The 25457-nt window shown below is 35.3% G+C and overlaps 1 protein-coding gene across 3 annotated transcripts in view; it reads right to left on the bottom strand.

Annotated features, from left to right (window-relative positions):
- The window catches only part of LOC123692972 (phosphatidylinositol 4-kinase beta), a 54667-nt gene that overhangs the window by 2213 nt on the left and 26997 nt on the right, over positions 1-25457 (bottom strand). For 2 of the 3 annotated variants that reach the window (XM_045637828.1, XM_045637829.1), the window contains exons 2-9: positions 14847-15750; positions 10932-11132; positions 8186-8458; positions 3697-3876; positions 3097-3330; positions 1680-1858; positions 746-857; positions 335-476 (exon numbers count right to left, since the gene is read on the bottom strand). In XM_045637828.1, coding sequence (XP_045493784.1) covers positions 335-476; positions 746-857; positions 1680-1858; positions 3097-3330; positions 3697-3876; positions 8186-8458; positions 10932-11132; positions 14847-15750 — 2225 coding nt within the window. Of the gene's footprint in view, positions 1-334; positions 477-745; positions 858-1679; positions 1859-3096; positions 3331-3696; positions 3877-8185; positions 8459-10931; positions 11133-14846; positions 15751-15832; positions 16084-25457 lie in introns of those variants that run through there. The other variant, XM_045637830.1, reaches the window with a different exon arrangement.

The following is a 25457-nucleotide window of genomic DNA, read 5'->3' as shown; positions in this document are numbered from 1 at the left end:
AGTAGCTGTAAATATAGTATATTAGGTAACCATTTTACAGAGGTAAGCATTTGCTGTACTAATGGAATTTTTCAAACCAATTTCATTGAAATTTATTTTTGTTAGTTACATTAGTCTCTATCACAGATCGACTCACAATCCTTTCGTTGTAATATGCGAAAAACACGATCAAAGAAACCATGATAATGATGAAATGAGCTAGTAAATAAATGTTTGTAAATAAATGTGTCTATGTCTAGTAACTTAGAAGACAACAAAATAAAATACATTAAAACTATCGATAAAATGAAATTCAAAATACTTCAATATGAATATAAATACACAAACTCCATACCCATTCGCATAGTATCGACGAGATGCAGTATCTGGTCGCAGTGTTTGCGCGCGGCGATCAGACCGCGCAGTATGAGTATCTTGAAGTACGCGAACATGTCTGAATTCTCGCCGTCCATCACTTCGACGAATTCGTTTGTTAACTGTGAGGTTTAATATTTATTAATATTTGGGCAAAAATATAAAAGTATTAAATAAACCATACATATACATTAGAATTTACAATCATATTTTTCATTTTTCATGTTTGATGTGGTATCCAGTTAAAATATAATCTATAGTTTAAAAATGGATAGGGTTCACTATACATGACGTCAATCGAATATAAAAAATTAAGGACTCAAAACAGCAAAATTGAATAATAGATGTACATTTATGTACGTTGAATATCGCAAATATAAATCGTTTTTACCTTAAATGGTGAACTCTCGAATCCCAAGTTCTTCGGTGATATCGAAAATATAAATCCAAAATCGATGTGGATGATGTGTCCCGCGCTGTCTAATAAAATGTTGCCATTATGCCTGTAATTAAGAAATTTATATTATAGTACGTTAAATATTTCAACTAGTTCTCATTTTTTCTCATAGTGTATTAGGTATTGGCTCGATTGTCACAGCAGAAATTAAGTTAGGCAGCAAGGCACGTACATGTTAAGCCGTTAGCCGTTTGCTATAAGTGTTCGATATGATCTGTAAGGTTAAGTTCGGTTTATTTAAAAACTACACAGACAAAGGAACGCCGCGAGCAAGCGGGGTTCTGTCGACAGACGTTTGGGGAATGTAAATTGTCGACATAATGAGTAACTATGATATATTCGCGTTATACTTGTTATAGGCGTGTAATTGCAAGCAAAAGTTACGGATCAAAATTTTTCAATATCTCGCGAGTCAACTTATAATCTGACAGTTTTTCAACTTAACGGCGACATAAACATAATGTAATCTGTCCTTCACAGTTGGTGAGCGGCCCGCACGCATCTGTCCTTCAGCTGCAGCAGGTAGCTGGTGAGCGCGTAGGCGCGTGGACCGTGCTCCAGTTCTATCCACCTATGGAGCGACTTGCCCTCTCCCTTCCCCTCCCACAACTGCGCGTGCAGCGCCCCTCCCTCGCGTTATATAGCCACACCCTCCCCCCGCCCCCCGCTCCCCGCCCCGCACGCACCTGTCCTTCAGCTGCAGCAGGTAGCTGGTGAGCGCGTAGGCGGCGGCCCGTGCTAGCCACCTATGGAGCGACTTGCCCTCTCCCTTCCCCTCCCACAACTGCGCGTGCAGCGCCCCTCCCTCGCGTTATATAGCCACACCCTCCCCCCGCGCCCCGCGCCCCGCCCCCCGGCCCGCACGCACCTGTCCTTCAGCTGCAGCAGGTAGCTGGTGAGCGCGTAGGCGGCGGCCGAGTGCACGAAGTTGCGCTGCGCGCGCAGGAAGCCCTCGCTCGTCGCCGGCCCGTGCTCCAGCTCCAGCCAAGCACGGAGCGACTTGCCCGATTGCTTCTTGATTTGATGTAGCGACACTGAGTTCAGCACCTGTGTGGATATTCAGTTATGTTTAAGAAATTTATTGTTAAAAAGGGTAAATTTAAATCTGTAATAGATAAGAAGAACTGTTCTGATTCGATTCGATCGTATGGTAATATGGGAACCATGTCATTTATTTTAATGACAAAAAAAGTGCATTCAATATAACTGCGTTAAAAACAACCGACTTCAAACTTGCACTTGCAACATTTACAAATACAGACAAAAATGTTCATAAAATAAAAACTACTGGGCCTATCCGAATAAAATTTTTATGGGACCAATTCGACACCATCCCGTATCGAACAAAAAAAGAATCACGTAAATCGGTTCAGAAACCTCGGAGTAATCGGTGTACATACATAAAAAAAACATACCAGCCGAATTGATAACCTCCTACTTTTTTTGAAGTCGGTTAATAAAAAAAGAAAGTTTAAAAACTAAAACTACTATAACACGATCTAAAAGCAACGAAAAAAAGTAAATGACGTAAATAATCGCCGCTAAACAAGAGCGGCACACTAACACCAAATTAATTCTTCTTTGTAAATTATTAAGAACCTTCACATGACCCTCAAAGTAAAACATGTATTACTTATAAATAAACCTGTTTTAAAACAATAAAAGCACATTGGTTACATAACGATAGACAGCCCCATTTGAATATCAATTTAACTCACACGGGACCAAAGCTAACAACTTTCTACGCATTAAAATAATCAACAATATTGCTCATATTATGACCTCATAAGGGCGGAGAGCTAACAACCTTCAAAGACTTTGTAATATACAATAGTATACTAGGTCACCAATTGTATAAGCTCCCTGCTATGCAGCTATAAGAAATAACAAAGGACTATTATCAGATATGATCTTGTGGGAATTAAGTGAGTAGATTAAGTAGATATATTAACTTACTATGCATACTAAAAATATTATTTAATTTCATGTTTTTTTTTTTTATTTGCTTTACTTTTTATAGTAGACAAAATATTCTGAAACACAGTCATGTTAAATCAATAAATATGAGGTACGAGCGTGAAGCAAGAGACTGTCGGCAACTTACTAATAGTAAGGGCTGCCGGCAGCTACACATCGAGAAACCGAGGGATGATATTACCAACTGTATGAGCCCGACTCTCGATCGAACATCTCCTGCCGGGAATTTGTAAAACTATACGTGTTGCCCCTAGCAACGCAAGCTACGTGCCCCTTCCAATATCTTTAGCAGTAAAAAAAGAACTCACCGGTTGTATAAGCCCGGACTCCTTATCCAGGCATATAATCTCGTACGGTCTCAGCGCTAACGGCACGCGTTCCAGCTCCCACACGGCTTGCAGTCGCCGTAGTAACTGCGCAGCCAGCATCTCTTGGCGAAGATCATCTCCGACTTTCACTATGCAGCCGAGTAATCGCCATCCGGCTAGGCAGCCGTATGGGGATGTTGCGCGCATGCGTGATAACTTGGTCTCCCACGATTCCTGTGGTGGTAATATAAATATATATTATAACGGTTTGGTATATATATTGCAAGTAGTCAGGGCTATGATATTACATTTTCACAAGTTATATAATTTATATTAATAATATTTGTTTAATTATTTGGTTCGCTAATTGGATGAATTAGATTTAACGGCGTGATTTCAGTGTCTAATCAACATTTCAATGGCTAAAGGTTTATTTGTTATATTTATAGACATGGACACAAATATTACCGTTTAAAGTTCGAGGATATGACCACTGCACGCAAAGTTTGTGGAAGGGGAAAACTTACATTTTTGTAACTTATTAATATTGTGAGGACAAAATAAAGATGATTTTATAATTCCATCGCAATCCGTGTGTACCTTGAGCGCGACCGCGGACGGGTCGTGCGGGTCGTGTCGGAACGCGTTGGCGGGCGGCGCGGCGGTCGCGTCCACCAGCCGCCGCCGCACCTCGCCCGCGCCCACCGCCAGCGACTCGCGCGACCCGCACGACGACGCCGACTGCACCGACTGTACGGACTGCACGGATTGTACCGACAGCTGGACAAAAAATAATAATAATAAAAAAGCTATTAAAGTAAAGCTATTGCATGCCACACCTCCGCCCGTCGGAGTGGGGAGCGTAAGGTTTTTCGTTACGCAATTTCTCAATTCGGTCCTCGCCAGCGATAGAAGCTATGCAATAACTTAAAAATAAGAACAATTGATAATCACGTCCTTTTTTTATTTGGTTAAACAAAATGAGTGGTAGGAATACTGTTTGTACAGACTACCGATTGCATCGATTGTACGGTGAGCTGGAGAACGAAAAAAACATTTTAATACACGCGGAAAGCTGGAGAAAGCAAGAATATCATTAATGAAAAAGACAACTAAAACAAAATTTACAGGTATATTTATAGTAGTCCTTGATAAAAAGTGTTTATTGTTGATTGCACAGATAGCGATAAAAACGAAGTGTGTTTATATTAGAAATTTGAAAACAAAAACGTTACCTACCTAGAGATACATACTTGTATACAGATAATTATATAAATACCAACTTGGGCACTAAGTTGATCCAGCCCGACTGCCGTGCATTCCTGACTCCACCTTTTCCCCGATATTACTCGACTCCGGTTGCATAGATCTTGCCCAGAGTGGCAACGGCGCAAAGTTTTGGGCGATGTTGCCAATCGTATTCATGGAGAAATTGATATACTCAACATTTTTATTGCTAAGATCTTGAACTGAATCGACTCCGTAACGGCCAAAATTCAGAAACCCATAAACACTTGTTGGCTCCGTTTTATATACCAAATCCAAAGTCGTATGTTGATCAGATCCATTTATATTATCAAAATTACAGCTTTATTTGATCCGACAAAACGAAACTGTATATTAAGTAACATAGATTATTTTTCGTAAACCCTACAGTATTTGTTGGCTCCGTACACAAACATATTATAGTTAGGTAATGTTCCATACATTGCTAAATCCGCCTAGACTAGACGAACTCGACTCCGTAACGGTTCAAATTTTGAAATGCTCAAACACTTCTTGACTCCTTTTTATATACCAAATCATAAATCGTATGTTGATCTGTTCCATTTATATGCACTTGCATGACATTGACATGGGGATATGAAATTAGGGCTAGCAAAAAATCTCCTGAGTTTTATGGAAGTTGAAGAAGTCGACCGTAATTCAATTGAAACAAAAATTCGGAACCCTAAAAAGATAGATATTTGGACGAACCTTTCGTCATACAGTGACGGTGATAATTCTCAAGTAGTATGAATCCTACAAATAACAACCTACCTCTTGAATCATCAGTAAATATCAAGATAATTATCATAATATTTTTTGACCTGTAGCGTTCGCCTATGCCCTGATTCTGATATCAATCTGATAAAATAATTAAAATGTTAGATTTAGGTCAAACAAATGACGACTCATATTCCTGCACAAATTATCCATTACGGAGTAAATATGAGTGTACGCAGATCGCCAACACGTTTAACCAGCAGTGGTGCAGTGGGTACTGCCGGTGGATCGCATCCCGATCTATCGAAACTAAGTTCGTTTTCTACGAGTTCTACGCCAACTGATACTCAAATTACTTACGGAAAACGGAAACAACCGCTAGAACAAGATTGCAGATTTAGTGATGATATGAAGGATATTCGGTCGGAGTTGAGCCGTATTAGTACATTACTTGAAAAATATGTATGCTCAAATGAACAAATAGTAAACAAAATTCATGAAAACATTTCTGAGGTAAAAACACAAATTACCGAAATTAAATCGTCCAACGAACAATCATTGAATTTAATTCGCCAAAATACGAATCAAATCAATGAAATTAAGTCATCAGCATGTATGATAATTACTGAACAAAACATATTGAAGAGTACTATTTCTCAATTAGAATCCCAGATAAACTAGGGTGAGAGTAAAATAAAATCACTGGAATTAAATCTTTAATCATAATAAACTTCATATAATTTAAAACTTAATCAAGGAAATACGGGACAGAAAGAGCCGCGAAAAAAACCTCGGAGTAATCGGTGTACATACATAAAAAAAAACATACCGGCCGAATTGATAACCTCCTCCTTTTTTTTGAAGTCGGTTAAAAATTAAATCATACATATTAAGCGACTGATTTAACCAAGCCATAAGTCAAAGACGTTTTCCGGACTCGTTAAAAATAGCGAAGGTAACTCCTATCTATAAGAGTGGCTCAAAATTTGAACCTGGTAACTATAGGCCAATTTCGGTTTTGCCAGTATTGTCAAAAATATTGGAGAAGATTTTACACACGAGATTAGAAAAATATTTAGACTCATTTAATTTTATTTCAGTGCGTCAATACGGATTTAAGCCAAAAAATAACACTCTGTCAGCGACTATGGACCTAACTATTAAAATAAAACAGAACATTGACGCAAACAATATAGTTTTGGGAGTGTTTATTGACCTACAAAAGGCCTTTGATACCGTTTCTCACGAACTTTTAATAAATAAATTAGCATTCATTAACATTAATGGTAAAGCACTAGATATTATGCTGAAATCATATTTAAAAAATCGATCACGAATAGTTAAAATAGATAACCATGATAGCATTCCCTTACCAATTACATGTGGCATACCACAAGGTTCGATTCTAGGCCCATTGCTTTTTTTAATTTATATTAATAATTACCAAGATTTAAAGCTAAATGGTCACCTAACACTTTATGCGGATGACACCTGTCTGTTTTATTTTGGTCCCTCTATACATGACATGATAGCGCAAGCACAAAATGATTTAAATAAATTAAATAAATAAATTCAATCTACTAAAAATAAATATATCTAAATTCAAAGCTCATAACAAAATTATTCCACCACACGCTCCACTTAAAATTAACGGTGTTGTATTAGAACATAAAACCCACGAGAAATGCCTAGGTTTGCGAATCGACAGCTCTATGAAATGGAATTATCACGTCGACCACCTAAAAAATAAATTATCAGCACTTCCTAGATCTCTGCATGATATTACTTCTTGCATTCCTCATAAATTACCACCACACCATCTAAAACACGTTAGTAACCTAATGTATTTAATAGAAGTATCGGGGAGTGCTTACAAAAATAAATTAGCGCCACCCCAAATTTTACAAAATAAAATCATTAAAACTATCTTTAACTATCCTTTTTTAACTTCTACAAATCTACGACGACACTAAAATAATGAATTTAAAACAATTATACTTTTATAATACGTGTATGTTCATCCGCAAAGCGCTAAATAAAAACATAAATACAAATATTATAATCTCAACATCAAATCGCCACTATCCTAATAGACGAGCTAGCTATCTTGCCCTCCCGAAGATCCGAACAAATTATGGAAGGCGAACGGCAACATACGTTTCTATAACGGGAATAAATGTCTTTAAACCTTCAAATGGCCAAGGCCGCAAGCGACCAATGGCTGAGCTCGGTGGGCTCTGATTGGCTCATTTGAATCGGATCAACAAGAGCTAAAACGCAAAAAAGGTGGATTTGTATAAAAAGCACGTAATTATTATTATTACTGATGGTGACACTTGTGGCTCCGTTCGGATCCACATACGGACGGTGGTGTTGCAATGGATCCACAAATACCAACCGGATCAACAAGTGAAAACGGATCAAATAATTACTAACTATATGGCACGTTTGATCAACATAGTGCCCATGGAGATATCTATAATGTCATATTGAGATATGAGTACTATACATACATGATTTAAAATACTATGAAAACTATACGTGATTTAAAATACTATGAAAACACGCAATAAGAGTTAATCACAAATCTTTGTTTAACATTGGTTTGTTTACACTTTCGTGTAAGAAAGTAATATTGTAAACAAGAGAGAGAATATTCGTGAAATAAAAGTAATTATACAATAATGATAATGACGATAAGATGAATGAGAATTTAACATACATTATAAAATAAAGAAAAAATCATTATTATTCTATGAAAATTTATCACGTAAATGTAAATTACATGTACAATTATATAAATAAATAATACACTATGTCATGGTGACGTCGCGTCGCCAAGCAGTTCAACATAGAAATGTCAAAATTGGCGACGTTGCCAAACCGTCGCAAAGGTACCATACGTTTCAATCCCCCTTTTTTACACGCATATATGAGCTTCACCTGTATGTTTGTATGCAACCGACGTCTTTAGACTCGATTATGACCCACTTTAAACGGACAGATTTTATTCAAACTTTGTACTTGTCAAGGATCGGTGACAATACAATCATTTCATGAGATTAAGCGAATTTTTTAACTATATTAATTATAACACGCTTACCTGCGACACGCAATCCGGAGCCGGGCACGCCCTGGGCGGGCACGCTTGGAAGCAGGCGTCTTCATCATCATGGCTCCAACAGTCGCTATTATCCACATCATCCATAGCCGAATACATTGAGAGACTTGGCCATTCTGGTACTAGGTTCTCTTCACTTTTTGTATGGCGAATGGGGGGTGAGTGCGGGGCGGGAGGCGCGGGGGGTAACAGGCGAGGGGGGAGCGGCTCGTGGCCTTCCGTTTCGAGCACTTCCACGTAGATAATGTAGGGCGCCTGCAATATAAAGGAAGATGTTAAAAGTGTTGCGTTTTGTGAAGTGTGTTGTAAAAGAGTATAGTTTTATATCGATAAAGTGGATATCCAGCAAGTATCCGGTATCCGATATGTCCGGCGGCCTTAACACTATCCTACTGAATTAACAATTCTTAGGCCAGATAACTATCTGGTACATGTCTAGTTTTGCATAACAGACACTTATATATATGTGAAAAAGTTTTACAATATACAATAAACAGATAGTGCATTAATAAAACAATTAAAAAAAATATTGTAATTAACATTTGGTAGATATAAACGACATACAAACATGTTCATCATCGGAGGAAACAACAGGATACATTATTTTTATAGTAGCAACCGTGAGAGCGTTCATCTCAGATTGACTAAAATAATATAAGGTCGTTAAATTTGGCCTTCCAACGTAATTTTATTGAACACAAGCATTGGACCTTACTATCCATGCATGTGTTTATTACTATAAAATATTAATCTTCTGATTGATTTCCTAGACCATAAACAACCCATTATTTGAATATTATTTCATTTTATTTTTGCTAATTACAACAACATTGGAGTGATACAGTTATAACATATTTCCTGAACTTAATGTCAAGTTAATTTCAATTTAATGGTCTTGACTTTCTGGTTCAATTAAGTAACACATGGTAACACTTAACCTTGCACTTTGTTTATTCTTACGAATTTACGTTTGCAATATTTATATATAAAAAAACTATGTACTTTAATTTTATTTTATCTCCTACTAAAACTTTGGCTATATTTTTTTTGTAGACAAGCTACGCTTCAGTGTTCGTGGTCTAGATTTCCGCAACATAATTACTATGTACTTTTACAAAAGAGGATTATAGATCATTTTAATTTTAAAAAGGCTTTGTCTGCTCATAGCAAAAAAGAAAAACCTAATTCATATTTAGATAACGAACTAAAAACGATTTCAAATGATAAACATACGTTGTTTACTTATTGTACAACAAACGCAAAAATTTCCGATCTATTTCTATAGTGTTTAAATTTATCATTAAAAATTTAATTATCTCTATATAGGCACAGTTGACAGATATATACTACGTACATACAGTTAGGAAACTAAGCCCCTGCGATGAAATTATGACGTATAGCTATAGGGCTGTTACTTTTTGGTATTTAACCGACTTCAAAAATAAAGGAGGAGGTTATCAATTCGGCCTGTATATTTCTGTTTGCTTTTTTTCACAGTTAATTTAGTGATAATTTTGAGATTAAAACCTGTTAAAATACAAAAATGGTGTAGCCTAAATATGAATATACAAGAAGAAACAATCCGAATTAATACACCTTGTAAAAGTAAATACGTTTTTATCAGTGCTATATTTCGAAATCTTGTTTTGTTATGGACGCCGAAGGCTATTTAATGTACCTAAATTATTTATAATGCTTGATATTTGTATTATACATATTCAATAATTATTTTAAACCAGAATTTACAATACTTGTATGTAGGTATACCTACTAAATTATTTTAAAAAGATAAATTAAATTAAATTAAAAAACACAAAATATGCAAAAATAAATTAAAATTATTATTATACGAGCATAGAACCTCCAACTTTTTGTTTTAGGATGAAAAAGAAAATAGTTTGACAAGCTTAGTGCTTGACAAAGTGGTAAAGTCACGTATCGATAAAAATACAATAATTATAATATCTATCTTTTTCTTCCCTAATATTTACGTAATTATGCACATAAATTTAAACAAGATTTTTTTAATGTTTCCATTTTTTTAGATTTTCGTGCTCTTCTAGATTGCGTAAAAAATAGATGCAATCTTTAAACTGACTGGACTCCTAATAGGTACTATTTGTAGCTATCATTTTGATAGAAAATATTTCAACATAATTTAAAACTCATACTGCCATATCTATAGAAATTAAAAATATTCTCTTTTTAACTTGTAGTCAGATACGGTATTTACAAATATATTTATTGAAAGGGCTACAAACTGAAACAATCGATATTTATTTAATGTGAATTGACATCACTTTAAACTTTTTTCCATACTATATTCAAAATCTGTGGATGTGTCACCCGCTACTATCGATCCCCCTCAATACCCTCGGAAACACGCTTGATGGGGGGGGAGCCATTTCGAACATTTTGTATGAAGTTTCCTTACTGTATGTATCTGTATATTGTGATATAGATGACTCACAAACGCTCAAAAATTGTCCGACGCAAAACACTGCGTACGCGTGTACTCGGCAGAGTTTTTTTAATGAGTGATACAATAGGCTTTAAACATAACCACCACGCAATAAGATTCTAATTTCAATGAATATCTTGTATCGTTCGTACAGAATGAGTCTCTAGTTGTGTTGTAGTACATACGTTAATGCCAGTGTTACATTTGAAACCCTTTTGTAGTTAGCACGCGTTTTCCCTAATTAGTGAAACCGATAAGATTCCTTACCTTATCCTTGCTGTTGAGCACCGCAGCCGCATGCGGGGGTATCCTGAGCACATAGTGAGGCTTCTTGTGCAGCGGGAGCCAGACCCTCGCGGGCAAGTTCAGGTCGAGGGTCACCAACTCGGCTCGCAGCCGCCCGTTGCGTCTCTCCTTGTCGGACACGCTGGCTAGCCGGCGTCCGATGTTCGTGAGCGCTGTTAAGAACTGAAATAGGGAGATATTTAAGTATTAATTTTGGATTTTTTTTATAGGTTTATTAATGTTACTTCATAAGAAAGGATTCAGTTTATTACAGGGACAGCTGCACTGTACATTAAAGATTTTTAAAAGTTTATCTATTATGCTTTTGCAATATCAATTGATGAAATTATCTCATGAATACATGCATAGTGAGCTAAAATCCTACTAATATTACAAATGCGAAAGTTTTTGAGGATGTGTGTGTGTGAACTGCTGAACTACTGAACCGATTACAATGAAATTTTAGCACACATATAGAGGGTAACTTGGATTAACACATAGAATAGGTTTTATCCCGGAAATCCAACGAGAACGGGAACTATGCGAGTTTTCCTAAGAAAACGCGGGCGAAGCCGCAGGCGGAAATCTAGTGTTTATATAATAAAACAGTCTAATATAAACAGTACAGATCTACATCTCTTTGGTGTTAATTACGAAATATGAATAATGAGTTATCTAATCATTTTGCAAGTAAAATCACGGTTACCACAAACGTTTATTTTTAATTCGATGAATAATAAATTAATAAGCTAATGCTGTAGCAGAACTGATTGCACCTAAATAAAAACCGCTCAGACACTTAGGAAAATCCCAAAAATAAACAACACCATTCGGATATTCTTCACAATAACAGCATCAAAGAGAAATGAACGCTCGTATGACGTAACGTTACGATTTGAGGTATGATTCTGTCGAATGACCTCAACAATCGAGAAAAGTATCGCTTTCGTGGGAAAATGGAAAGCGTGGGCTTAGCTCTTAGCTGATACATTTAAAAAGTTGCTGAAACTAATTTTATTGGAGCTATATATAAATTGTTTGTCATTGCGTTCCTTGGTTATACACGTAATACGATGAAAAGTCGATGATTCTGCATCTCTTTGAGTCCAAGCATAAAATGAATCACTTTCAGGAAAAAACATTTATATTTACAGATGATTTAATTTTGATATAAGCTCTTTTGTATGATTCTGATCCTCTTCAGTACAGTGTCATACCTACTTCTAAATTATTTAGAGTTACGAATACCTATTTACGTATAATTTGTAACATAATATGTAATCCTCTTATCTTATAAAACTTATTTAAACAATCCTATTTCCGTCAATTTTGAATTGAGGTTACTTTTCAATTAATGCTATAAACTATTTACCAACTTTACAATGCATCTTATTGAAATAACGATTATGAGGAATAAGTAATAACAATATATTTTATACAGTAGCTAGCCCCCGCGACAACAATATTTTTTCCAAAATAACATAGCCGACTGAAACTCCTACCAAAATCGTTTCCCATAACAAACAGAAACAGAGACTTCAATTCAATTTTGTATACACAAATCAATCTACAATCAATAACAATTCGTGCTCATAAATTACGTCACAGACTTGAACTATCTGATATGATAAGCAAGCCTCAAGGTAAACACTACCAGTTGTTACGTAGGACTAGGATGGATACTGCTAGTTAGATTTTTTTTCTTTTTGCTGCTTACAATTAGTAAACACGACGAAGCCATTAAATACCACATCAAACATTTCATATTGAATCTTGACAGTTATTAATTAACGTCTAAAATCGCATAACGTGACATTGGATGTGCTTCGAACCTTATCATGAGGCCGAGACGAGGCAATATGGTGTAGTTTGCAATGGCATACTCATTCTATTGTGATTTCTGTATTGAGTTATAATCGCGCAATTGTTATATTATATTTTATTTATTCCTTATTTTCAATTCATTTCAAAAATGCCTATAAAGGTTCTTCTAAATGAAGTAATCTGTTTAATAAATAAATAAAAATATAATGGTCCAGTAAATGATTTTATACATAAAAGAAATTCAATCACTTTACTTATACGTAGAGCATAATAAGGGTCGCTTTAAGTAAACATCAAACAATTCTATTACCAAAGGTCTTATCAAAGGGGGCTATTTATATGTACACAAACAAACTAAACGCCGACCTTTCAATAGTACGTACATTTTCGATTATCCTCAGACCGAAACACGATTCACTTGAGAAAGAATCATCATACAATGTTGTCTTCAAGGCGATGACTGAGCCAAGTTTACATTGCATACATTTTTTGTTGACTCGTCTGTTTGTAAGTGCTATAGAGTTATAAACGGAAAAGGTCCGCTATTCGTCATCGGAGCGGAAGTGCAAAATACGCAAAACGTCATAAAATGATAAACGTATCTATGTAGACATAGTTTGTTTGTTTGGTTTATTTATTTGTACTTAGATGAGGCTTACTATAAATATCGAAGAAGATTTCAGAAATAACTAGACAGAGGCCCATTATTAAAATAACGAATATTGAAATAAAACATGTATTAATATCAAAAATAAATCAAAAACTTTCGAAACTAGTGTATGGGGCAAATAGGAAGGCGAAGGACTCTCTTAGTTCGCACTACGCACTAAATATGCGGAATAATTAATATACTAAGTTTATTTATTTATTTTAAGTTAAAATTATTTTTACGCAAACTTATCAATTCATTAAAATATGTTGTAGATTATTATCTATTCTTATCCTTTAACCGATAACAATCGTAAAAGTTCTCAATTTAAATAATATGTGCGACCTTTTGATATAGATATAATCTAATAAAACAAACTAAAACCTGCAATCATCATTATGATTATTTTACTCATTATAAACAAAACCCGAAATGTAATTAAGCGTCTATCATAAAACACCAAAAACAAAATCTAAACCAATCGATCCTCCCTGAACAAAAGAAAATTCACATTTTCAGGGTTTACCCAGACAAAGTAAAAGGGAAATTACAATATTGATTTATTCGTCCTACGCAAAGTGACCTCAATTTGCGTTATACCTACGTAGTTTTTGGCTGATAACGAATGATACAATTAACTGTATTAAATATTTTTTAAACTATAATCCAATGCCATCAAGAACGTATTCCGTTTTATCTATACTAATATTATAAAGCTGAAGAGTTGTTTGTTTGAACGCGCTAATCTCGGGAACTAGGTACTTGTCCGATCTGAAAAATGCTTTCGGTGTTAGATAGTCCATTTACCGATCAAGGCTATAGGCTTTAATCTATATTATATTAACATCTCGCTAAGACCAACAGAAGCGGAGCACTGCGGGTAAAACCGCGGAGCACAGCTAGTAATCGTTAAATATGACCTAAATTATTTAAAGATTTATTTCATTCATACATATTTATTATCTCAAGGTTTATCTGGTTGGTACCTATTTAATATTTTTATTAATTAATGGAGTAAATAGAAGTTATTCAACAGTGAACCCTTTCTTGTAAGATACGGTAATTATTAGTTTCCAACATTATCATTATCAGGACAAAATGTACGTGATATAATCTTATTATAACAGATAAAGACATTACATTTATATGATAATTCTCCGATTTCGAATAGCTCTTCGCATCATATTGAATAATTTAAACTTATTCTCGTGTAAATTTGAGCGTAATGAATTTTATTTAATTAGCTTACGTAACAAGGTTTAAGAGTAAAAAATGTATTTCAAGCGTAGAGTGAACAGGTACCTTCTAGGGAAGCGCGTTCCATCTTAGACCACATCTCAGCTTAACATCAGGCGAGTTTGTGGTCAAGCGCTTCCCTATTACCAATAAAAAAAAAAAAAAAAATGTAGAATGTGAATGCTTACCTGTGTTTGTGGAGCTAGCCTTGGCGCACCGCACGAGCACTGTTCACCGCACAGACATCCGCTATCGAATGCTCTTCCAGAAGCCAGGTCCCCTAAATGTCTTCCCGATGGAGTTGCGAGCCTCAACGCGGAGGCATCAGAATGCGCTCTATGGTGCCCTCTTCTCGCCGCAGGCCTTATCTCTTCAGCGAGTATTGAATCCCTCAACTTCGTCGCTCTAGACCTTTTGGCGTCTCCGCCGAAAGCCGTCAGTAGCCACGCGAGTCGCAACGAAAAGTCAGCACTTTGTTTACACCTATGCACTAAATATGGCCGTAAAACTTCAGCAACGTCACCCATCTCTATATACATCGTCGCTAATTGCGGAAGGTAAAAATCGACGTCTTCATGTGGGAATGAGAACAGTTTGTTGGCCAGGTACGTTTGTACACCTGGCTCTTTTGAATTGAAGAGGTATGAGATCGCCATACTCATATCAAAGAGTTTACTTTCGAACAATCTCAAGAGAAAGTCTTTGTGGTTTGCAGTGTCCGTTGCAGTAATTGTTTTAGTTGTCGTATATGGGACGCACTGTGTGGTGGCTATATCCGGTGGATCCGGGGGTTTATCTGTGTCTTCTGGATTGCCAGAATCGAGGCTCTCACGCGACCTTGCTGCGGCGGGTGTAGGTCTTTCTTCATCGTGACTGTCTGGTGGCGTGTGTATCCCGGAGTCGTCAGAGCCGGCGGGAACTTCTGGCGGGAGGGCGAGCCGTGGGGCGGGCACATCGCCCGGTATGCGGAGCGGCGCACCCTCCGGCGACGTCGGCGTCATGTCCTCTGGTATCCTTTGGAGGACAGAATCCAGGGATCGGTTCCTCTGGTGGCCGCATCCCGCTGGCGGCCCGTTCGCACCCGTCACATGTCTACGAACAAAAAATATACATATGAGTAAACTACCTTTATTTTACCTTACTATATAGAGTCAGAGAGCTAGCTTTATTATACCTATATTTGTCGTCGAACGACTTATAGAAAGGGTCCTCGTAATGACGTATTCCGACAACAATAATCTTTTTAACCATTTGTAATTATTTTATTATCATTCGTGAAACAGCACTGTTATCATTTATCACATTCAAATCACGCACAATACTATAAGTTGAATAAGGACGCACTTTTGACACTAACGCGCGCCATATGTTTATAGCGTAACCGTGTAAATAAAACTGACGAACATAACAAGTAACAACAAAGACGCGTCCACTTCGAACGCGAGCGCACAGCAAACTGTTTTACGCAACAAAACAGGCACGCCGCGCCGCATACCGAAGAAGAAGGATCACCTCGATTACACTACATGTACATGACCGCGTCTAAACAATTTCTGTAGCCAAACTGAAGCAGTAAACAAAGATTTCCCCAACACACTTCACGGCACTGAGCACATATATTTCCACAGCTGAAGAAACTGACGTACGCCTTTTAAAATGAGACATTTGTGCAAATAGACGAAATAGCCTTGGCCAGGCTTGCTCAATTCGAGCGCGCGTTAATTTGTTAACCATATCACGTAGAGCTGTGTATTTTATCTCAGCTGACACCGTTAGTATGCATGCACGGGTTAGGATTTCATACCAAAAACTTATAAGGGCAACACGAGGTGTAGTTATTACTAATTAGTATTCATTGACTGATTTTGCAAATCGATCCATAGATGGTTCGTGGTACATTTTTTTGTTGGGGAATATTTAAATGTAAGTACTGTTAATCGTGCTTATAAATCCACCAGGGCTCTCAAGTTGTGTCTGATGCCAGACATTGTTTACGGCTACCAACGGAGACGTCGTCATGACATAAGATTAAAGAAAGCATACAAACACGTCGGAGAAAGCGGCCAACGACCTCAAATAATTTTAACACCACTCGAGTGCGCAATCAAAAGATCAATCTGTATGTATATGTTTTAAGCCGCGATAGATTATAAACATAAATTATATCTAGGGGAAGTATTTAGGGACGATTGACGAATGAACATTCCTCAGAAACCGAAGTGGTTATATATTTGGTTCATTTATTTTTAGAGTTTTATCGAGACTGGAGCACATGTTCCCCCTCGAACAGATGTGCTGATGACGAACTAACGATAATCAACAGAGCAATTTCAATAGGAGGGAAGTATAATGCTTAAGTGAATTAAACCAATAAGTACGTCAATTTGTTTTACCCAATATTTACAGAATAATACGTAGCAAAGAATATTTTTGAAAACGATACAGTGTACCTTATCAATATTATGTACTTAACCAATTTTAATGCCTCGTATTTACTTCCACATATAAGCGGATATTTTCGCAACTATATTTATAAGTTTCGCAAGTCTTGTTTCGCATGACATCCTGTTTTAGCAAAGTAATGGTAAACTCATTAAAACAACCGAATGACTAAATATAACCTGCAATGCGCAAATTATCGCCGTCTTAATTATTACCACTCCTATCGCGCTTTTCGTGATAACTGCAAATTATTTCAAATCTCTGAGAAATAGCAACAATTAAATCCATGAAATGCTGTGGCCAAAAGGCAAATGAATATTATGTTGTTCCATAAAACAATTATTGTGTTTATTATATCCGGAATCAAGACAATGTAGTTGTTATTATGAACACATGACTAGAACATGTGCTATTATTAGAAAAGTTAACAATATCAACATGCAGTGCACAACTGGGCAACTGCACACTCGGCAATATGACCTGTGTGGATATTAAACTATAATAGTCAGTATACATACACCGGGCACCTACTGAGAATGAACGATTCGAACCAAACAATAAACCTCGCGTGTCCGACTGTAATTCATTTACCAAACTCCAATTACACATAAACAAGTGACTAGTTCCAGCGAGCCGGTCGTCTGGAAAAGCGAGGACGCAACGAAAAATATTTACAATTCCAAATGTTTTGACGGCCCAATTTGAACGTGATTAAATAATAAGTCAAAAACTACAGACACGCTTAATAGATTCCGCCATGGTTATCAGTTCTTCGTTAAAAGGTAAAATTAGTAAGGCCGTTAAATTAGTAATAAGTAAAATGACGGTTCAGATTTCTCTTCCTTATCTCGCTCTGATTAAATTATTGGACATTATAAAACATAAAAAAAAACTTGTTCAATCATCAAGTATTGAAACTATGGAATGTCTTTCGCCAAAAGTATATGTAGGTATATAGCCTTTCAGCATACACAAACACCAATTCAGCACGTCAGATGTTATTCAGAGAATTAGCACTTAACCCCAACGGGCGGTATATTGATTTCAATTTGTTTGTTTACACACGTTCAACACAACAACTTCGAATGCGGGTTAATAATGGTTAATTGATCTGTTTCAATGATAGAAATATGAGAATACATGTCGTGTCACGTGTGTACTTAGCAGTTTATCAATCAGACCTATGTTCAATAAAGAACATAGGTATCGTTCACAAAAAAGCAATATGTGTATTATAATTCGTATATTGTTCTATTTTATAGCACTGCTTAGTGCAAGGTACATTATGTATTTATCAATGTTTGTATACATGAGGCATGCATAAGCAATTAATTTTCGTCAAAGCAGCTGATTATGTTGAATAAACCGGTCTGAAATAACCACGCACCGAGTGCGTGCTCATAATGTTAATGTAAATCTCCGCCCATAAGTGAAATACATCAAGTTTAAGGCAAAAAATTGTCTCATTAGAGCTATAAACTGCCAGCAGCAGAAGGCTTTTTATGGATAATTTAAAATTAGTGCCGCAGCAAAAATCCAAAGTCACAGACGGATTTTCTTGATAAAAAACCTAACAAGTTCGAGAAACGAGTGTCCAATTTACGAAAACGTTTTCGTAATTTATGTCAAAACCTTAATAAGATCTCATGAGATCAGCGCTAGTCACTACGATACTTTATGTTTCCGTCCATATTTCGGAGGTACGTTTGAATAAAAATTTCGAAGTAGGCATACATTTCAATAAATATTTAACAATGCTGGTAGAAGTATACTCACATATCCAATTCAGCGTATGAACAACGACAATAATTAAAACAATGGATGTTTTATTGAATTGAACATTGTTGTTATAGCTTTCCACGTGTCGAAGAAAAACATAGGCCGGTTGTTTCTCATACATTAGAAATGTATTTTAAGGTGAAAGTGGAGCATGTTTTCAGGTCTTAGAAAAGTCACAATAACTTAAAATATGCTAAGAAACAAACAGTAAAGTTTGGAATGTATTGTTTCTACACTAAAAACTTAAAAGCCAAATCTTTGGAAAACATTCTAATATAGAGGAGTGACTCCATATATTTATATGTAGTAGACAAACTTTTCTCGATATTTTTATCTTTCTAAAGTAAGAAAAGCATTCAGAAAGTATTGACCTTACGACGTTTATATGTCGTGTCTCTAGGATCATGTCATACAAACTGTAAGTAGCGAAAGTCAATCGAGAGTACTTACTACTTACTGAGTACAGAGACCCTGCCACTTACACCGTGTATGGCGATGATATGGTAGTTTCTTGTATCGTGCAATTTCTCTTTAGCAATACACTTGATATGTTTATTACTTTTACTCGTGAATCAAATTTACTTACTTAAATCCATTTAACTACCTGAAAATCGTTTTTAGGGCCAATTCCGACAATGAACAGCACAATTTTGGAAAATAAAATTCGGTATAATTTAGAACATAGGTTCTTAAAAATAAAGTATTAAGTTAATCACTGAGGTAGCTGATACTATAGAACACAACATTGATTTTCAATACAATATTCACGAAGTTTCATATCTCCACGTTAACGTCAGTCTGCTATGTCAAGACCAAGTTTGATGAACCAAGCTAAAGGAATTGGGATGGAATCGTGAATATTTAACTAATATATTCAGAATATAATTATAACCTTATAAAACATAATCGTGCTTGTTAAATTATATCCAATCTATACAGCTGAAGAGTTTGTTTGTTTGAACGCGCTAATCTCAGGAACTACTGGTCCGATTTGAAAAATTCTTTTAGTGTTAGATAGCCCATTTATCGGGGTAGGCTATAGGCTATATAATATATCATCAAGCTACGGCCAACAGGAGTGGAGCCACGGGGGTGAAACCGCGCGGAGCAGCTAGTGTTCAATATATAGGTAGCGTTCGTCTCTTATAGCCAAATAAAAATGTAAATACATATTTTACAGATAGACAACTCGCACAGAAATGCGTGGTTTCTATTATTTCAAAAACATTTAGTAACATCGCTACAAAGCATTCTTCAAACATTAGACTATTCAAAATAAGTAAAAACCCACAATGCAATCATAGATTCATCATAAATATTGCTACCAATTCGCTATACATCGGGATAACAGTGCATACTACCTACGCTCAAAACACGAACTTACGAAGTGACCCTGCCTAATTTTAGCAGCACCGAGCAGTTAAACCATGAAAGCGGAACAAACTGGCTTTCACGTCAACATTTCGGGGTACGAACAACTCCCACGTACCTTAGCATTATTTCTAGGCATTAAAATGGTCAATAACGTATGAAAAAACTTCTATTCCCACTGGAACATTAAGTTTCGCCTTTCCCAGCCGTGTCAAAGGAGTCCGTAACAGTCCATACAGGAAGTTGTTATGAACGTCGAGTAAAAAGCCTTTAAACCTCTTCCGCGATAGGCTTCACGTACTTATACATTCGTGCTTTGCTTTTAAATTATTTTCCTCCACTTGATAACAATAATTACACGTATAATTAATAATTATACATTTGGATGGACGTACGTACATAATGGAACGTGATTTTTATTTTTCGAAAATTACTCTTTTTATGTGAATTTAAAAATACCACATGACGTCACAAATAACAATTTAAAGATTGATAAGATTGTTTTATAATTTTAATTAATTCGTATAATATAACAAATAATAATTAATGGTTAAACTGACAACACGCCCATGAGCCAACAGTTGGATTATGTTTAATAGATTATTATGTTCTATTTTGATTCCTAGAGTACATATTAAAAATTTGTTTACTACAATAAATTGTTTACATTTTAGACGAACCTTGAAATAGAACAATTTATAAACTATACAAGAAGGTATACAACTGGTTATACTAGTAACAGGTTATTAACCTGATAATAATATATTTGATGGTTTTATTCATATTTTGAAACATTTTATGCCTAAACCCGAAAGCTTCAATTATCGTCTTTGAATATGTACTTTGTAAACAAATAACTTTTACATAGCCTTTTTAACCTTCATATATACTCATACTTACTCACACACCTACCAGAATTTTTTGATTTTATGTAAGTACTCCTTATACATATCCTCAAATTGAAAAGCATCCCGAACATCATTAATTTTATCACGGGTAGTTTTATATGATGGATACCTATATAAATCTAAATTACCTAGGTAAGTATATGATTATTTTTCACCAGGAATAAGGTTAAGTTTCCTTCGATGTGAATGATTCACAAAGCAAAAAATCCAGTAACTGATCTCATTTTATTCAAATTACGGATATTAAAACACTACTGTAATGTATAAGGTGACCAGTATATAATTGGCATCACACCAACAAAAACATTTAGAAATACAATATTACACTAAGAAGTTTAATTTATATTTCATTTGTTATTTACTAACATAATCCGCCCATAAATTACTATAGAATGTAAATAAGTACTTAGTTTAGTACTCAAGTATAAGGTTATAATTAGGTATCAAAAGGAAAATGTAAGTCATTTGCATGTTTTTTCCTAAATTTCTCCTTTATCCCCTAGTTAGCTTAATTTTGAAATCGATTGCGTTGTGCTCCTCTTTAAATATTTATTTTTCATGAACCTATATGAACTTGTTACTAAAAGTAAGTAAGGCATTATTTCATAGATCATGCTAAATTTAAAAACCTTGATATACTATGGTTATATTTTCATTAGGAAAGCAAAAGCAAGAATGTAAATCAATGTTTAATTTAAAGTTGAAAATTTGCGAACTTTATCTATTTCACTTCTTAGCTACCAGGTAGCCATGAAATGGTGTTAAGAGGGCTTATTCAATTTAACGCAAGTCAAAATCTCCGCGATCTATTACGATAGATCGCGGCTTGCGCTATCCTTTTACTATGAACAGCATAAGTCCACAGGAGAGCGCCGAGCAACATGTCCTCTCTCTGGAAAGGCTCGCTGCCGACTGATTTTAATCGGGTCGCGCGCAGTGTTTTATAGTACTTTAAAAAACATTGTAGAAAAATAATAGAGGTACCTTAGTTGATTTTTTAAATTTTATCTTATAAGTAAGACGTTCTTTTATTGCAATATGTAAAAATTATATTAAACTAAGTCAAACTCAAACTCAAACTCAAACATTCATTTATTCAATTAGACTACTATTTAGTAGCACTTTCGAATCGTCATTACATAAGTATTTTTAACATTTACCACCGATTCGGAAAGCAGTATCTATGGAGAAGAATCGGCAAGAAACTCCATAGTTGCTCTTTTAAAATCATGTCAATATTACATAATATGTAACTTATATCTAACTTATACATAATATATCTTAATATGCCAAAGAACTGTCCTGTGGTTTTTACGCGACAACCCTCCATGGGTCTTTATCGTCCATATATTCCTGAATACTGTAGTACGCTCTCTGAACTAGTACATTTTTTATATAAGTTTTAAATTTAGAACTACTAAACTCTTTAATATTGAGAGGAATTCTATTGTATAAGCGTATACCTTGACCCATAAATGAATTTTTAACTTTAGCTAATCGGAAAAATGGCATTTCAATTCTATTCCTGTTCCTTGTGCCATAATCGTGTCTATCTCCTACCCTTGTGTGTAAGTCGGCGTTTTTGTGAACATGCAAAATATTATTAAATATATACTGTGATGGTACAGTAAGGATACCAGTATTCTTAAAATGATCTCTTAGTGAGTCCCGAGCACGTAAATTATATATAGAGCGAATGGCTCTTTTCTGTAAGATAAATATAGTTTCTATATCTGCAGCCTTGCCCCACAGTAGAATTCCATAGGACATAATGCTATGAAAGTAGCTGAAATAAACCAATCTAGCCGTATCTTCATCGGTGAGATGCCTTATTTTTCGGACTGCATATGCAGCTGAACTGAGCTTACCTGCAGCGGTGTTGACATGGGCTCCCCACTGTAGTTTCTCATCCAATGTTAACCCTAGAAATACAGTAGACTCAGTAGGATGCAATACCTCCCCGTTCAAGGTAATATCTCTGTTCAACTTTTTTACATTAGGAAGTAAAAATTCAACACAAGTGGTTTTTTTGGCATTTAATAATAAATTATTGGCAGTAAACCATTCAGATATGTGTAAAAGAGCACTGTTCACTTCGTCAACATTTGGGTCATGCCTATCCACATTAAAAATTAATGAGGTATCATCTGCAAACAGAACTATTTCACACCTATCCTGCAAATAATAGGGAAGATCATTGATATATACCAAGAACAAGAAGGGACCTAAAATGGACCCCTGTGGAACACCAATGTTAATTGACGCACCGCTAGAACGTTCTCCATTAACAACTACAGTCTGTATCCTATCATGCAGGTATGACGCTATGAGGTTCCGGGCTTTTCCTGTAATTCCATAGTGATTAAGTTTACGTAACAAAGTACAATGTTCAACGCAGTCAAATGCCTTGGAGAGGTCACAAAATATCCCCAGAGCATTTTTTGAGTTTTCCCATGCTTTATAAATATGTGTTAGAAGTGCAACTCCAGCATCTGTGGTTGAGCGCCCCTTTGTGAAACCAAACTGTTTGGTGTGCAGTAAATTATTAGATGCAAAATGACTACTCAATTGGTTTAATATTAACTTCTCGAATACCTTACTTAATGTTGGTAAAATAGAGATAGGTCTATAATTGTTACAGTCTTCTTGATCGCCCTTCTTAAATAGAGGTATAACTTTACTAAGCTTTAGTAAATTAGGAAATGTACCATAGTCACAACACTTATTAAATATGAAAGCTAAATTTTTCGCAATATTTTCTATTATATTATTAACTAAATTTACGGACATTCCCCAAAGATCACAAGTATTTTTTAGATTAAGCGTCTTAAAGGCAGTAACAATATCACTAGCAGTTACGTGTCGTAATTCAAATAATGTACTGCACCCCGCAACATGGTCCCTCAAAAAGGTTTCTGCAAGTGCTGAAGACGAATTTAAACTATTAGTAATAGTAGCAGGGACACTACTGAAGAATTCTTCAAAAGCAAGCGCAACATCAGCACTTTTGTCAATAACCCTGTCATTATTTACAAGTTTTATGGTATTACTTGTTTTTTTTTTACCCATTTCACCATTAATAATAGACCAGACTGTTTTAACTTTATTATCAGAGTCGCGTATTTTTTCTTTGATATACAAACGCTTTGCAGTAAAACAAACTTTTTTAAAAATTTTTGAGTAATTTCTAACATAACTAAGAAAAGATGGGTCTTTATTATAATGCTTCATACCATATAATTCATAAAGAATGTTCCTGCACCTATGTATACTAGCTGTCGCCCATTTACTAAATGGTAAATCCTTGGTAATATTTAAAGATTTAACTTTAAATATTTTTTCAAATTCATTATGTACTAAATTAAAAAGATTTTTAAACATTTCACAAGGACTATTAGGAAAGGATTGATCATTTAGTACGGGCAGGTTTTTATTAATATTATTCCTAAATTTATTAATGCCTTTTTTAGTTATAGGCCTAACATTAATCCTTTTAAATGTAGGTATGCAATCCCATTCAAAAACTACTTTCTGGCCACAGTGATCCGAAGTCAATGTATTGAGAATATTTTTCTCTAAACAGATGCAGTCACAGTATATATTATCAATACAGGAATATCTTGGTGAAAATAATCATTTTGTCGACTATAATTTCAAAAAAAATTCACATTGTTCGGATTTTAATTTCGTAAGTTAGGAGTCCAAAATAAAAAAATCTTTTAACTAACTATTTTAATAAGGATTTTTGCAGTTAGTTAAAAAAAATTGTGTGTTAGATCTGTCAGCGATTTCAGATATTTTTAGCTTCGAAATTGACACTAAAAGCGAAATCAAGTAATCATCGGCTCAGTTATCTTGATGGTATTCACAAATACTGTATTAATTGAAAAAAACTCTTAACTAACTATATAGACAATAAAATTTCCTAAAATTATTAGTAATTCATATGTTTGTAAGATTAGTGGTTGATGGACAATCTGGTTTGAAAAATCACATATTTGAGCCAAACAGCGCACGGACCGCGTACACGGCCTTAATATCATGCAAATAAAACAAATACCCTCGCAATATAAATAGCGTTCGAATAAATTAATATGTACTTCGCTACGCTAATGTAAAGAAGATTGGCAAAGAGAATTCTAGAAGGCTTCTGGACCGTGACGTATTTTGTTATGTAATGTTGTTGTTACAATATATTTATATTCATCAATATTAAGCAATCAGCACGTGAACGTTGGCTCAAGCATCAAACAGTTATATAAATTTACCAAATTATACAAATAGCGACCCAATGAATAT

The sequence above is a fragment of the Colias croceus genome, chromosome 7 (genome assembly GCF_905220415.1).
Source record: "Colias croceus chromosome 7, ilColCroc2.1".
Lineage (NCBI taxonomy): Eukaryota > Metazoa > Arthropoda > Insecta > Lepidoptera > Pieridae > Colias > Colias croceus.
This window is presented reverse-complemented; position numbering and strand designations above follow the sequence as displayed.